Source organism: Strigops habroptila, chromosome 2 (genome assembly GCF_004027225.2).
Source record: "Strigops habroptila isolate Jane chromosome 2, bStrHab1.2.pri, whole genome shotgun sequence".
In the NCBI taxonomy this organism is placed as follows: domain Eukaryota; kingdom Metazoa; phylum Chordata; class Aves; order Psittaciformes; family Psittacidae; genus Strigops; species Strigops habroptila.
Window position 1 is genome coordinate 7,741,402 of NC_044278.2, and position 16,111 is coordinate 7,757,512.

The following is a 16,111-nucleotide window of genomic DNA, read 5'->3' on the forward strand; positions in this document are numbered from 1 at the left end:
GGGGGGTAGCAAGATCTACCGTGCTTCAGTTCCCCAGGATGATTCCCTGCTCTCTCAGCTTATTTTCTCCATCAAACTGATCTGCTGTCACTTCCTTCTGAGCACACTGGTCCTGTTTCTCCTGGTCCCCATAGTAATCTGAATTTATCTCCTCCTTCCAATCTTTTCTTCTTCTCCCCCACAGCTCCCAGTAAAACGATCTTTTTTCTTCCTCCCAGAAAATTCATACTCCCATGTTATCTCATTATTCTTTGCAACAGCATGCCAAATTCGCTGTCATTTTCCCATTGGGGCTATGTCCTGAAAAAGACAAAGTGGTCTGTGCTCATTCTTACCTACTGCAGACTCCCTGGAATTGAAAGCACTACAGTGTTAGCGCTCAGAAAGATCCCTCCAAGTTCTGGGCTCTGCGCCCACAAAGCAGGGAAGCAAACAGCATCTAACTCCCACATCCTTATTGTCTGGCTCAGCAAAGGAAAAACAGCTTCAGCTCTCTTCAAACCGCTCTGCTTCCAGAGCTGGCTGAAGAGGTGGGAAGGCCAGGTATGCCAGGAGAAGAAGGGCTCCCACCACAGCTCTGCTGAGCTCATAATCAGCCCATCTCTAGTGTCCCAGCAACCCCCCACAAGCACTGACAGTCACCAACCCTGTATTCTGGCAGGGAATAAACTCCAGTGGAGATTGGAGTTTATTCAGTGGAGAAAGGGGTCTGGAAAGACTAAAAGGATGCATGACAACATATGGACTGCTCACTCTGGGCTTCCCACTACAGTCTGTGGAGGGACACTGCCATTGTGTCTGATGAATTTTGAATGGTTACTTTAGGATGAGCTGGGCTGTGTCTGAGAACAACCTGCTTCTCCTCACTAATGACAAAGGGAGCCCAAGGTGACCCACTCCAGTGGTAACACCTACGTTTGGTTGGATGAACCCCATTCTGGCTCATTGGCTCTGGCCCCAGGCTGGTGACCAGCAGAAGTTACCTCTGCCTGATATGTGACTTCATGCTCCTATAAAACACGCTCATGTTGCTTGCTCCAGTTCTGCTCAGAAAGCCTTTTCACAGTCATAACCTTTCCCCATCTCTGTCCTCAGCAATGAGGGCAAAGAGCTGAGTGGATGGTGGCCAACCCCCTCCCTCCCCAGCCCTAGACCCAGCTCTTACAAGGGGCTCACTGGCAGAGCAGTGCTTACACAGGGGAAGCCAGGCTGGCTTCAGCTGCCTTCCTGGGTAAAAAATTTCTCTCTGCAGCGCTTTACCAATCGCCAGCACAAAGTCCTTTAATTTCAGAGGAGGGGACTGAGAGGGGGCACAACTAATCTGCCACATAGAGTGAATAATAAATTTTCTATGGTTACATCCCAGCAAAAACAAATACATCTTTATACCACTTTGAAACAATGCACGGTCAGTCTGAACCTTTGCAAGCAAGGAGCTCTACAAAGGCAATGCATAACGGAAAAAGGCTACACCCTGTGGTTCTTTTCATACACTAATGCCTATCAGTTTGAAAGAAAACTGTAGCATTTGGCCTTTAGCTGCTATACATTTGACTTGGAGTTTGTGATTAGGGCTGGGCAGTAAACTAGAATCCCTCTTTGTGAAAATTTGCTGCTGATGGTTCCAAATTTGGTTTTGTTTTGCCAAAATCACAAAGCCCTTTTGATTTTGTTTTTTGTCATGAAATAAACATTAAAGCAAGGGAGAGCCCACATCCTTTGAACAGCCAATAACTGGGAATCACAAGAAATGTTAGTGAGCCTGCAGGATTCCCAGGGTCTGAGCACAAATGCAAACGGGAGTTCTTAATACCTCAGCTGAATGCTCTTTTAGATAGGCTGTGGCAATGCTGTGCCTTTTTGTCTTCCTTATTTTGACTAGAAAAAGCACCTCAGACCTCTAAAACCTCACCTATTAAATTTTAATCAAAGCCAAAACCAGTGAAATGCTTTAGTTTCACTGAAAAGTTCCAAATCATCTCCATTCACAATGCCGCCTTGCTATAAAGGCTCCGGACAGCAAATACAGAAACCATCTGCTTGTTCCTAGTTGAAAGAGTTATTCCTTTAGCCTGACTTGGACAGGCCTAAGACTTTATTGCAGAAACCTTTTAAACCCCACTGCTAAAATCACTGTAGCTTTTGTGCCTCTGACCCTGATGAGACAAATAAGGGGGTTGGAACTAGATGATCTTAAGGTCCTTTCCAACCCCAACCATTCTGTGATTCTATGACTATAGGGATTTCTCCACTGATATTTAATACCTGAGAAGGGCTTAAAGATGTAGCCCTAAAAGAATAATCCAAGGTAATTCTGGGAAAGGGGCAGCCACCACGTCCTCGTTACAACTGATTCTCCTGGAACAAGTCACTCAACATACTGGAATGAACAACTGAACATCCCATTTATAAGGCTAATAATACAGTAAAAGAAAAAAATAAGCAATGTACTTTTGGTAAGCACATATCATGTCACCCCAGCCTCATTTCCTTTTTTTTTTTTTGTAGGATATCTGACATAAGAGATAATGCAGGATCAGTATGTATGATGATGTGATATATCTTGACTTCAGAGCATCCAACATTCTCCTGAATAAGCTAAGAGAATACGGAGGATGTTAAATCACCATCAGGATGCTTCAAAGAGCTGCAATCACCAGACTGCTATCCACCAGGAATGGAGGTTTTAGTAGGCTGCTACCACAGCCCACTTATGTGCCCTCATCTCTTCAATACTTTAATTGACACCTTCATGATGCAACAAAAAGGAGGCACCCGACTTTTGTCGATGACTCCAAGTTGGGGGCATGTGCAAGTTATTTGGAGACCAGAATCTCCAGTGGTCTCCATGGAGAAATCAACCAGACGGCATCCAACAACAGCAAACACAAAGCGCTCTGCTCAGGAAGTGGGAAAAACAATTAATGCTTAAATACAGGAGCGGGGAATGAGCTACAGAGTGTGCTGCAGACCAGTAAGAGAGACTTAGAGAACAGCAGAGAGAGTGAATAAGCAAAAGCAATGAGGCACTCATAAAAAAACCTAAATCTCATCTCATTCTGGGGTTAGATAAACGAAGTATGATACACAAAACACATCTGGCACTTCTATCTGCATGACTTAGTCCCAAACTGGAACTCTTGCTTTGGTTTTGGACAGTACACTTAAGGAAACACATAGACAAACCAGACATTAGCCAAATACATATGACATAGGGGTTGGAAAATATGACCTGCAAGAAGCAGTCAGACTGTTAAGATGGACTAGAGAGGTCTGCAACACAGGGATTAATGGGCTTCTAGCAGATAAAAGGTAGTTTTGAGTAAAAGGAGAAATTACCACCATGTGTTTTTGAAGGACCAGAAATAATTGGCAGCAAAATCAATTTGGATCATGCGTTAATAAAAGCTTTCCAAGTCAAAAAGAGCATTATAATGGCCATGCACCTGGTTGTGAAGGCACAAGGTGTCCATGTTAGGGGCAGCTACTGTATAGCTGATCTTGTCTCACTGCATGGAGAAGGGCCAGACTACCTCTTATGGGTCCTTCCAGCTCTTTGCTGCTCTGATCAGATACCAACAGAAATATCTGGGGTAGGAAACAGAAAGATTCACTAGTAGCCAATTGAAGCAGCACGAAATGCTTTTTGAGTGAGGTGGTGATTCAGAGTAGCCCCTCCATGCATTCACCCCAGTGCAGAGAGCACAGTACCAGCATCTGGTAGCAACTGAGCTGAGCAGAGACAGATGCCTCCAATCCAACCTACCCTGCAAGCAGTGGCTCAGAAAGACAGAAGAGATGGCCATGGACAGCGAATGCCTACTTCTACCAGCAGACGTGGCTTTAAGTTTAAAAAGGAGGAAAGACTTATGAAGAAGACTTTTTTGTTCTTATTTCATTACCCCCCTTTTAGACCCCTGTAATATGTTTCAGCTGAGAGTGGTCATACATACTTAAAAGAGAAAAGGAGCAGACGGAGCAAGCTGTCTGTGCAGAAATGGGTGCTGGCTGACAAAGTAGAATTGGCTCTTCCCTTGAAAATATAGAAGGACATGGGCACACACATTAGAAAGGTGATGGCCCTCTTACTGAGACATAATAAAAGCTGATTTTTTTGAGGGAGGAAAGGACCTGCTCCTAGAATGCAACTCCATTATCCTGCAGTGATCTCAGGATATACCAAAGCCCATCTATTTCAGCTGGCACTGTGGACATGGAAGCGGTCTTCTCTGCTTAAAAAGGCTCCGGCATCACTCCAGTACCTGCCTACCTGTTTGTTAGTCTCTGCTATAGCTCTCCCATTGTTTCTAGGGGTAACAGGGGCTGGGTTTTCACAGTGGCTATGTAGATGAGGGAGTTGAACCAGGGGAGATTAAGGACTTGTCTTTAGCTCGCAGAGCAGTGGGGAGCAGAAATACCCATCACAGTGCTAACTGAGCAGAACGAGAAACCCCCTATTGCTGCCACGGCATGAGCAGCTACCAATGCAGGATCTTTCACTAACAAATCCAGGCACCACCAATGTGTGCAAGGCTGGCAAGGAGTCTCTGACCCTGCTTTGTTTCCCCTGGGCTTGTCCATAGAGAATCACTAACCATCATTCCAGGAATCCTCCTGGCAGATTAGGAGGCACACCAGTTGACCACCCTCTTATTTAACATTTTCAGGAGCTGCATTTTCTTTTCCTTTCTTTATTTTTACATTTGGAATGCCCAGAGTTTCACATAGCCAATGATTTTAAATTTATGAACACAAAAATGAAGTAAATAAACTACATTGAATAAATACAACTAAAAAGCTTGGACTCAATATCCAAACTCCTTTCATTTTTACTAGCAGCAGACTATTTTTCAGGCAGATAACCTCCAAATCTGAGAATAATAATAATCAATATGAGAAAATAATACTCGGAGAGGAAAAAGATTATTTTCTAACAGGTACTGTTTTGTAACAAATTAGTTTTATTAGTTCAGATTATTTTTAAAGCACGGTTTAAAATGGTGAGTATAACTCTTCCAAATTGAAAAGGATTTTGTAGTTACATTCTGCTTGGGTTTTTTGGGTTATTTTTACCAGATGAAATTTAATTTTGGGAAAATAAAAGCTCTGAGTTTCACCTAATTACAGGGTTACAGGACCTGGGGCTTTAAAAGTAAGCACAATATTGCGATGGGTTTGTTCTTAAATCTGTGGTGGGCATTAGAATAAAGATTCTCCACATGTACCTTGTTTACAGGCATCTAGAGTTTAGGTGTGCCAAAACCTGTATTTTCTCATCCTCAGAAAGGTGACAGCCATTCAGAGCTGGACACCCACGCATTTAGGTGAAAGCTAAGCCACAGAACTCAATTTTCCTGCTTAGGCCCACATCTAATAGGCACAAATGGAATTCGTAATACATGTGCATCGCTGTAAAATTCATCTGTACCTATGTTTTTCTTGGCAGGTAAATGGAAATGGTGTGCTGTCAGATATTACCAACAATAAACTACCTACAGCCAGTTAGCTATAGCAAGCGGCGAGGCAGGGTACATCTCCAGGGCTGGTGAGTGCATTGCATGCTCCAGCAAACACTCAGCCAAGCCAGGAGGGCTGCTATTCACACTGCTTAGGGAGGATTTTGTGCAAGAAAATTAACCAGGAGCTTTCTGTCTCACTAAACTCACATGTAAAGCATCGCCTCTGACCATACATCCAGACTTCACCTTGCAGATAAACACTCCCTATACTAGTTAGCTCCCAGCTTGGCAAGTGATGCCAGCAAGAGGAAGAGTCCCTTCGTGCATGCATTTAGATCCAGAGAGATTCAAGCACTTGTTGGGGGAAATAAAATCTGCAGCCTTTGGGGTTACTAGACAAAGCAGAAAAAACAACAAACTCCTGCCTGAATGATAATGTAGAAGCTTAACATATCTGTAATATGTATCAAACACATTCATACATACCTATGTATCTATAAGCTGCTCTATAAATATTTTAGATAAATAGGCAGATAGACAGAATGGTGTGAAGATTAAAAGCAAAACAAACCAAAACGGAGTAAACTCGCTCGTTTGGTATTCTGGTCTGGACAGGATGGAACAAACAAGCTCCTTAATGCTCTTACGAGTAGTTGGTGAACTCAATGTGTTTACTCTCTGTTATACCATGAAATGATACTGACTTTGGGGTTTCTCTAAGATAGATACAGACCCCTCCACCCACTGTGTCTTGCTCTTTGCTTCTCAGGCATGTTTCTTACCTTGCACGATCAAGTAAACCTGGGAAGTCTTGGGGTGATGCTGTGTCTGCACTGAACACGTATAGGACCCCTCATCGTAGACATCCACTTTCTGGATCCTCAGGCTGTATTCCAGAGGGTTTCTCTTCTCCAGCTCTACTCGAGGGTCCAGGGACCACTTGTCCTCTCCAGCAAAAATGATGCCGGAACGGTTTAACCAGGCCACCTTGGAGCTTCTGTCTTCTACATAACACCTGCAGAAGATGAGAAGGACAAGGGGGAAATTAACAAACCTCTCCATCATCTCCATTTTGTCCCTTCCGTTTACTACGTTAGTACCACAGTACACTCTTGCCTTGCCAGAGAACCACAGCACCTCCTCACCATTGCTGCCCCATGGCCATGTATTTCACAGTGATTTTTTGAAGGGTTTCAGGAACGTTAGGTTCATGAAACCATGGGATTTGGGGTGGCCACGCATGTTCTCTCTTCTTTTTGTCTGTAGCCTACACCTGTGCCAAAAAGGACTTTGGAAGGTTACAAGAGATCCTGGTCACCAAATCCCTTCTAACCCTGCCAATGGGAAAGGTCAGAAGGAGTTCTTCCCATGCTTCTCCTTCACCTTCAAGTATACAAGAGTGTTATTTCCCAGACCCCTGCCAGTCTGGAGGGCAAAGGTTCAGGGCTGTGTCAGCTCAGGGCACAGACGCTCCATCCCTCACTTTCAGCAGCACAAGGGGAAGGAGCTCTAGTGTATGTCCCACGTCCATCCCTCTAGCAAGAAACAGCTTTATCAAAAAGGAGATTCACTCCTCCAACACCACCCTCCTAACACACACACACACACACACGCTCTTGCCCATACGCATCTGCCCGCTTGTGCAGGCAAGTGCAGATTTCAGGATGAAAAGGAGAGGCTTCAGGAGTGTCACTGCCACCCCTTTGACACATGCAGCATGTCCTGGGAACATCCCAGTGAAACAGGAGAGGAGGAATGACAGCAAGGGGCAGCAGGAAGAGGAGCAGCAGCAGGACCAGCAACTGCCATAGCCCTGATTGCCAATCACTGCAGGGCAGAGGATAGACCAACCCTGCTGGAACTGCATGACAAGCGTTTTGTTCCTTGGCAGAAGGTGCTGTGAAGACAAATGCATTTTGGGCCAAAGCACCTGCTCTGTACTACTTCCCACCTCCAAAAGGTGGCTTGCACAGAAGAGATGAGGAGATGCCAACAAGGAGGCATGTCCTGCTCGCTCTAAGATGTGTCTCATTCAAGAGGTCTAGGGCTGAAGAAGATCTTACTCCTCCTTCACCCTGGCAGCCGTACCCACCAGGGCCGGGCTCGGCTGAGAGGGTTTGCCCTGCATCAGCACACATCATGTTTGCTCTGTGGATAAATAGGGAAGCTTAGCCTCCAGAGCTGTTGATCCTTCACCTCTCAGAGCTCTGCCCACAGCCTCCCAGCATCCAAATAATCCAGCACCTCTACCCATAGCTAATCATGCATGCGGTGTACTTGCAAGAGAAAAGAGAGAGGATAAAGATTGTTGCTTCAAGATAAGACAAGTATTTGACAGTAGGCTTTCATACAGTCTCTTAGCACGGGTTAGGCATTTTCCAGGTTCCTCTATTTGAATGCATTTCATTCATGCTGTGCTGCAGTTGCTGTCCCCTGCAACATGACCCTATCACATCCCCTCCCTTTGGCATGCCCATGGATGCTCTCTGAGCTTTTCTGGGGTTACTTATGGGCAACAGGAAAGACAGGCTGTGTGGGCATCAATGGGAGGCTTGCCATGCCGCTGGCCAAGCTGGAAGCAGCTCTGAAACGACAAACATTTGCTTTACAGAGCAGCCCAAAAGACCCTGGTCAGCACTGTCACCATCTAGCCAAGGGAGGCCAGAGGCCACTTTCCTGGCCAGGCAGGCACCTGCCATGAGGAGAGCTTTCAGCTGTGATCTATGTTGTTTTTAAAAGCTATGCGTTGGCAGGGGACTCCAGGGAACTTACATATAGAAACCAGCACCACTGTGACATGGTTGGACAGAGCCTTGGGCGACATGGTCTAGTGTGAGGCATCCCTGCCCATGGCAGGGGGTTGGAACTAGATGAGCTTAAGGTCCTTTGCAACCCAAACCATTCTGTGATTCTATGGCAGTGCCCCGGTTCAGTTGGGCACCCCAGATTGTAATCACCAGTGATAGCAGATAGAAGAAAGGACATGGGGAGAGCATTGAACCCCAGGGCTGGGAGCAGGGGCGCTGTAGGGATATACCGAGTGTCTCCAGAGCCAGCTGCCTTAGAGTCACCAGTCTTCTTGCACACGCATTTCTGAGTAGTCATAGCAGCACCGAGAATTGGGGGTTAGGTCTTTTCCAAAGGTGTTCAAAGCCCCTCTCTGCACATTCTGGATTTGTGAAAGCCCCCAGGGGGGGTGCTGGTGAGCAGCTAAGCAGATTAACAGCTAAAATTTCTGAGTCACCTCTGAAAATCAGCCAGCACACCAATGCACTGCACCAGCCCTGTCAGGATGCTTTCCGGACCTACACTGCAGAGCTATGTGATACAGTGCAGCACCATGTGGCTCTGCCCTGCACCTAGTCAGTACAAGCCTCTGCTTGGAGGGAGCAAAGATGACCCTGTGATGTCCCTCAGGTCAGGAACAGCTCAGTGGTGCAGTTGGAGCAAAGCCTCATCATCTCTCTCCTGATGGGACACTCACCCAAGGGCTCTTTTCTGAAGAGAAAAATTGTCATGACCTGTCCTACACCCCCTGAGGTCAGCCCTATGAAGATGGTCAATAGCTACAGTCAGACAACCTTGCAAGGAAAATGGGAAGGGTAAGTGAAATGGATTTGAGCTATTCTGTTCAGCATTCCTGTTCCTCTCAAACTGCCAGGGAAAAATCAGTGTACAGATGTGGAAATTCCAAGCCCTGGCATCCTCCAAACATGCTTCCATGTGGATGATCATAGAATCCACTAGGTTGGAAAAGACCTTTGAGATCAAGTCCAACCATTACCCCAGCACCGTCAAGGCCACCACTAAACCATGTCCCTAAGGGCCTCATCTACACTTGTGAACACTTCCAGGGATGGTGATTCCACCACAGCCCTGGGCAGCCTGTTCCAATGCCTGCGCACCCTTTTGGGAAGAGATTGTCCCTAATATCCAATCTAAAACTCCCCTGGCACAGCTTGAAGCTGTTTACCTCTTGTCCTAACACTTCTTACTGGAGAGAACAGCCCCCTCCTGGCTCCATCCTCCTGTCAGGTAGTTGTAGAGAGCGATAAGGTCCTCCCGTGAGCCTTCTCTTCTCCAGATGATGCATCTCAGTATGTCTGTCTGCACACACGCACCCTCTTAGTCTGCCAAAGATGCCACCCAGCTGTATGGATCAGGCTTTAATAAGGATTTATGGTGATGATTTTCACAGCGTAATAAGTGCTAATTCAATACTAATAGAATATTAAATGGCACATTAACTGACATTTTAACTGCAATGCAATAGGAGCATGGCATCAGCGAGATATCAAATGACTCTTATTGTTCACTAATAATCAATAATCAAGTTCACAGAGACAGTCAAACGCTTTTCATTAGGCTTATTGAAAGCATTAGCACCAGCATCAGTGAATGCTAACAAACGATTTGTGATCCATCCATTTTGCTTTTCCTTAGGGTTTCAGGTTTAATTTCTTGACATCTCTTATGTCAGCTAACGAGAGGACCAGCTAGTGGTGATGGTCATGCCTTGCATGATCACTGCAGGGACTTGGCAATTATTGATCTTAACACCAATTCAAACCACATAAGGACACAGAAAACTTGCTGTCCTGCCCCTTTAGCTCTCCTTGCCCTCTTGTAAACAAACAGCAAAGTTTGGCACCTGAGGTTTTTTAATGATGGCACCATTTTTAGCTGCTACAGATGTGTTTCTAGTTCTCACACAGTGAGAACTGGAAAACCACATGAAAACCAGCAAGGACAAGAAGGTTGGAAACTGGATGTGGAGAAAGTAACCTCAGCCATCCCCACACACCTCCCCCAGCCTTAGTTTCCCCACCTGCAAATGCAGACAATGGGGCTGAGCTGTGCTGCAGGAGGGAGAGGAGAGGGTGATGCTTTCACTGCAGGAGAACGCTTTAGGACCTTCGGCAGGAACCATCACCTCAAATGGGCATCAGTCAGCAATTGTATTGTGCATCACTTGTGTTTGCTGGTTTTTTTCCTTTCCTTCTCGCTCTTTATTTCCCTTTTCATTATTATTAGTATTAGTATTATATTATACCTTATTTTAATTATTAAACTGTTCTTATATCAACCCACAGGTTTTACCTTTTTCCCGATTCTCCTCCCCATCCTACTGCGGGGAGAATGCGAGCAAGTAGTACTTAATTGCCAGCTGGGGTTAAACCACAACACTCTAACATGCAGCACCAGGGCAAAGCAGCACTCCTGCAAGCTTGCCTTCATAGACTCTGAGATAAACTCCATCTGGGTAAGAGAGGTGTATTTTTTCCCTCTTCTTGAAAGCATTTGGCTTTATTCCTATTGATAGGTGGGAAAGCAAGAGAAGAAAAGAAGAGGGAGGCTCAGCCATCCAGATCTCCTCGCCTGGTGAGCACCAAGGCTGGAGATCTCACCACCCGCTCTGCCTCACTTGGTGCTTGACTCCTGGCTCCAGGGACTCCTGCTTCTCCCTCCCACCAAGGCACCACCACACTGTGCATTCATTTCCTAGCATGTTGCTGTAACACTCCTCGCAGTTGCTGTTGTGTCTGTCACTCCAGCAGCTCTCGGCCCTAAGCTTTCCACCTCCCTTCCCTCTGGGGAACAGATGGGCACGCTGCTGAGAGGCGGCATTTGGTTGGAAAGCCCCAGCACAGGCTCCCCAAGCTGGAAGCCCCACTGCCTGGGTGGGAGACGCAAGAGGTGAGGAGGAGGATATAGGAGAGCTGGGGCTCACCCGAGTGCTTCCCGTTCTGCCTCAGAGAAACTAGCGCAGCAGCTGTGGCCCTGGGCTATATGAAGATGATGTGGGAGTATATTATTGCCTTCAAGGGGGTCTTTTCAGGGTAAGTTTAATGGTGTCTAGAAGGGGTGGATGATATTGAGAGCCTAAAGTGATGAAGAGACAGGAAGGAAGCCCTTGTAAAGTTGCTGTTTAAATGATTACTTTAACATGGCGGGGATTTTACAGCATTATCAATGATGTATTGGGTCACCTTGAACCTGGGATAATTGTTTTGGGTTTTTTAAGTGTTGTTGTCATTCTAAATAAGTATTTTTTTTACAGCAGACCCAATCTCACTGTTCTCTGCCAGAGCCCCACTAGTGAGAGGAAGTGACCTGCTAGGATTAATGTAACACTTCACCAGCAAGCCACAGTTCTTACCTCAGCTAGGGGAAAAATCAACCAATAGTGTGGTTTTGGACTGCATTTTCTGCCCTCTTTCTCCAAAGCACGCTGTGGCAACAGCTCTGTCGTAATTCCCATACTCCTCTTTAATCATCTTTTCTCCATTAACCCTTTGATTGTCTCTTCTGTAAGACAATGTCTGTGCAGCAGGCCAAAACTCTGTGCTGCACACGCTATTAAGCACCCTAAACCCACCCCATTGCACTTGCCAGAAGAGATGACCCCCTTTCACCAGAGGATGTCACAGCCCGCCCTGGATTAGATCTGCCTTCCCCTTGGCTCTGTAATGAGCCTGCTCTAATCTTCTCGCTTCACAGAGGCGCAGGATCCAGCTAACAACTTCCCCTGCTGCCCTCTACCCCCAGCAGCAAAGGGGCAAGAGGGAAAAGAGAGAAGGATCAAACACGGCTTGTTCGGCACAAAGCAACGTCAGCTCCTGGCTGCCAGCTCTGAACGTGCAAGACAAATTCTCTGTTGTGTTGCAAAGTATGATCCTGGAAAGCTAATGTGGTGGTTAAGCACAGTAACAGAAGCCTTGTGAGGAAAGCTCAAGAGCAAAACACGCTTGCGCTGTTTCGTCTTGACTTCTCATGCTGTTCAGACCTTCCTTGCATGGCAAGCAAGGACTCGAACACAGCGATGGTCAACTGGGGGGACAGTAAAAGCCCAGCCCTACTGCTGTGCCCCAGCAGGGACATGGGCAGAAAGGTCTAGGGACAGACCATGGGCATGCCAGCCCTGACCCGTCAAGGCAGGGTGCTCAGGGGAAGAGTCCAGCCAGGCCCCACAATGCCACTGCAGTGCTGGACATCACTGCCAGCACATCAAGAGCAATGCAGTGCTGCTGTTGCAGCAGCCAGCTCCCTTTCCCTGGTGTACAGTCGCACCAGAACACATAGCAGTGCATAAGAGCACACAGTCTGCAGGACTAATGTGGGAGTTGTTGGTTCCCACTGCTCTGAATCAGGCTCTCCTCAGCAGGAGATGCTACAGAAGACAGCCATAGCTGAAAATACCTTCATCTCTGAAAAGGCAAGGGCCCCCTAAGTGGATGGCATTGGGATACTGCATCAACCAAACATCTGAAACCTCCTTTCAGCCAAGCACCAGAAGCCTCATTTTACCAAATTTGAATACACATGGGCGTGAGGTATTGCTCAAACTCCTCCTTCTTCTCCCTGTTGCCACTGCTCCTCTCTTTTCCCAGCCTAGTCCAGCTGCTGCTCCTCTCCTGATGCGCCACAACCCACAGCAGGGACACTCTTTGAGAGTCAATGCTGTGCCAAAGCAGGATGGATTTCCAAATGTGGCATAAACAGCTCCCAAGCTATTACTGCCAGCATGATAACACAGGCCCTCGGGGGGATTTAGATACTACTGCTTAAAGCCAGTCCTGCACTAGAAAATCGCAGGAGAAGGAAACTGTCAATGCTTTCTTCCAGCTATATGATGCTGTGACCTTAATCGTCATACCTGTCTGCAGGTATGTCAGCATTTGGGTGATGATTTGGGCCATCCCCCTGTTAGGGTGGCATAGGGCTGATAGGATACCCGCACTTCGGCTCATCCTCTTTGGGAGTACGAGGCTAGGATGGGCATCCCGGGTCAGAGAGCCCCAGCATCTGCTGGCATGGCTAACTGGAACTTAGCATCTTCTTCTGAGACATACTTCATTCCTACTTAAGCCTAGTGTGCTTGGCGTGGGCTCCTCCCCCTGCTTCGTATGGGAGGCTGTTCAAAGTCTTCCTGCTCTGCTGGTTACAAACTTTTTTCCTAAGCCTAAAGTTATTCATGGCTGGTTTAGATCCATTCCCTCTCATGCCAGCACCAGCCTTTAGCTTAAATAGCTCTCCTCTCTCCCAGGTGCTTATCTTCCAGTGTGTTTACAGAGAGCAATCATATTCCCTCTCAGCCTTCATCTTGCTGGGCTCTCCTAGTTTTTTCTTGTATGATAGACTCTCCATTGCCCTAAACATCCCCGTAGCCCTTCTCAGCACCTGCTCTAGTGTGAATTCCTCTTTCGTGACCAGAATTCGTACCCAGCTTTCAAGATGAGGACTCCCCAGTGCCTTGTACAGAAACGTTCCTATCTCACTCTCTCTCCCATCATCTCTTTTTAATGAAAGCAAAAAAGAATTGCAACTGGTGAATATGACTATCAGTACAGAACTGCTCATGTGCTGTGAGCATCCTCGTCTCTCAGTCCATGTGATACGCATGGAAAATGAAACCTGAGGAAATACACACAAAAAAGCCAACCTAAGAAGACAGCTAGCTGCATGGGCCCTCGCTAGCAAACACACAGCTGCTCTTGAAAGGGTTGTATTTCTCTTAAAATGACTATTTAAGAGTAAGCTTTGTAGAGGAAAAAAAAAAAACAGAAATAGAGCAATTATAGTAATTGTAATGCCAGTACAATCCTACAGGGAAATGTAACTAAATACAGGGTTGGATGTAACTATATCAGAGTAAGAGAACTTCTACTGGCATGATTTATTGCTCTTTCCATCTGCTGGGGATCAGAATACCTGCATAAACAACTTCAGCCCATGTCCATTCTGGCAGAGGTACCTTCTTAAAAATACCAGTATGAGCTGCTATGGACAAAGTTAACTCTATCCCAGCCAGATCCCAACACAGTTTAGAACTTAAAAATACAGGAAAAAGCCTCAGATTATACCCCACCAGACCATAGGAAAAACCCTCTGTTTTCTTACAGCACTGTCAGGAAACCCTTGGATGGCTCTTTGCCCACTCCGAGACACATATCTGGAGTGACTGTCTCCAGCTACAGGACTCCTGCCAGAGGAGACTTGCTCCCCATGCGTGTGCAGGGAGGCTGAACTGCTCTTTGGCTGATGCTTGCAGAAGTGCCAAGTGCTCTGACAGCTTGCATCAGGGTCTTGCACTGAGATCAGTCAGGAGGTTGCTGAGGAGACCCCGAGGAGATCCCTCTTTCCCTTTTGGGTTAGCTGAGGACTCCTCAGTGTCCCTTTTCAGCCCAGCCAGAAACCTGGCTCTGATCTTGATCCAGCATGAGCTGGACAGCTCATCAGCTATTGATCACACGGCCTTAGTGAAATGTCCAAGCAGGAACATATGCCTCGCTCTGCTGTCTGCAGCTCCCTGTAGCATCACGGGGCTCCTGTACCATCAAAAGGGGAAAGTGGGAAATAGCAGAGATGATACAGGTTGGCAGTGGGGAACACTGCCAGACGATCTGCCCTTTGGTTGCATTGCACTTACACTAAAGACTCTGTTTTTGCCATCACTAGGACACGGGCTGACATTTAAAAAGTACCTGCAGTCACTTAGGAAATGAAGTTCACTGAAAGACAGTGATAATTAGTCACTTATGTGAACTGGATATTGGCTTTTATACCAGAGTTGTAAAAGGACCTGAAACCAAACAGCTACTGATGAGTCCCTGCACCATTAGGACTCTTTTCTGGTTGGGAGATACACCAAGAATGAGAATGAGAGTACTAATAAGGCACCCATATGCAGACTATCATCCCCTTTATTTTCCTTCATAAACTTCAGCACTGGAAATCACCTCTTTCTTCTACCTGAACCTCCAGCACCTCATAGGTAACTTTGATGTGGTCACCACTAGGTAACTCCAGAAAACCTTCTTCCCAACTTTTGCTTTGGATTTCTCCTAAAAAGAAGTGTGTTTCAGGGATGTTATCTCCTCCTCTGGCAGCAGAGGAGAGAGGGTTTGGCTGGGAAGTCCACGTGCCTCTGTATCTGGTAATTATCCAGCCGCAGAGGCAATGTGAAACATTCTGTGCTGTCGTGGAGAATGACAGCACCTGGAGCTCCAGCACCCTGATAAAAAGCGGAGAGACAATCGGGCAGATGGAGAAAGGCAATGCTACATCATGGGGTGGCAAGGCGGGGAGAGAAAGAAGGAGGGGGAGAGCCAAAAGCTGCTGAGAAACATCAAGACAGGCGGCACAGCTACTGGAGAATGAGCTAATGCCATGGATTAGTAATGTAAAGGGCAGCTCTGAAAGAGGAGGGCGATGAGAAAGAACCAGAGTGAGGGCAGGTGAGGAGAGAGTGGGTGCAGAAGAGGGACGGTGCAAACACAAGAGGGAATGGGAGAGTGGTGCTAGAGGGAGCTTCAAAGTGTTTTGTGAGCTCTCGAGTCCCTTCCTCCCACCCCAGTCACAAGCTAAAAATGCAGGAGGTATCACCAGAAGCTGTCACAGAGTAAGGGAGAGATTTGCAAATCAACTCCTCACAGCTGAAGAGAGACTTGGCGCTGCAAATAGCACTTTCCAGCTTGTGGATTCCAGTGGTTTGCTGGGGGAAGGGGACTACAGAACTTAAGACCGAAATAGTTACAACTGGAACTTTGGGGCACCACCTCATGTATTTTGTAAAGCAGAGAGATGAGAGGGAGGTTCCCCAACTCTCTTTCTCACAATCACATATGCAGAGGCACATGCAAGCCCGAAAA

At 46.7% G+C, this 16,111-nt stretch overlaps 1 protein-coding gene across 3 annotated transcripts in view; it reads right to left on the reverse strand.

Annotated features, from left to right (window-relative positions):
• The window catches only part of LSAMP (limbic system associated membrane protein), a 981,054-nt gene that overhangs the window by 151,314 nt on the left and 813,629 nt on the right, over positions 1-16,111 (reverse strand). For all 3 annotated transcript variants that reach the window (XM_030471710.1, XM_030471711.1, XM_030471709.1), the window contains one exon: positions 6,242-6,474. In XM_030471710.1, the coding sequence (XP_030327570.1) occupies positions 6,242-6,474 (233 nt within the window). The remainder of the gene's footprint in view (positions 1-6,241; positions 6,475-16,111) is intronic.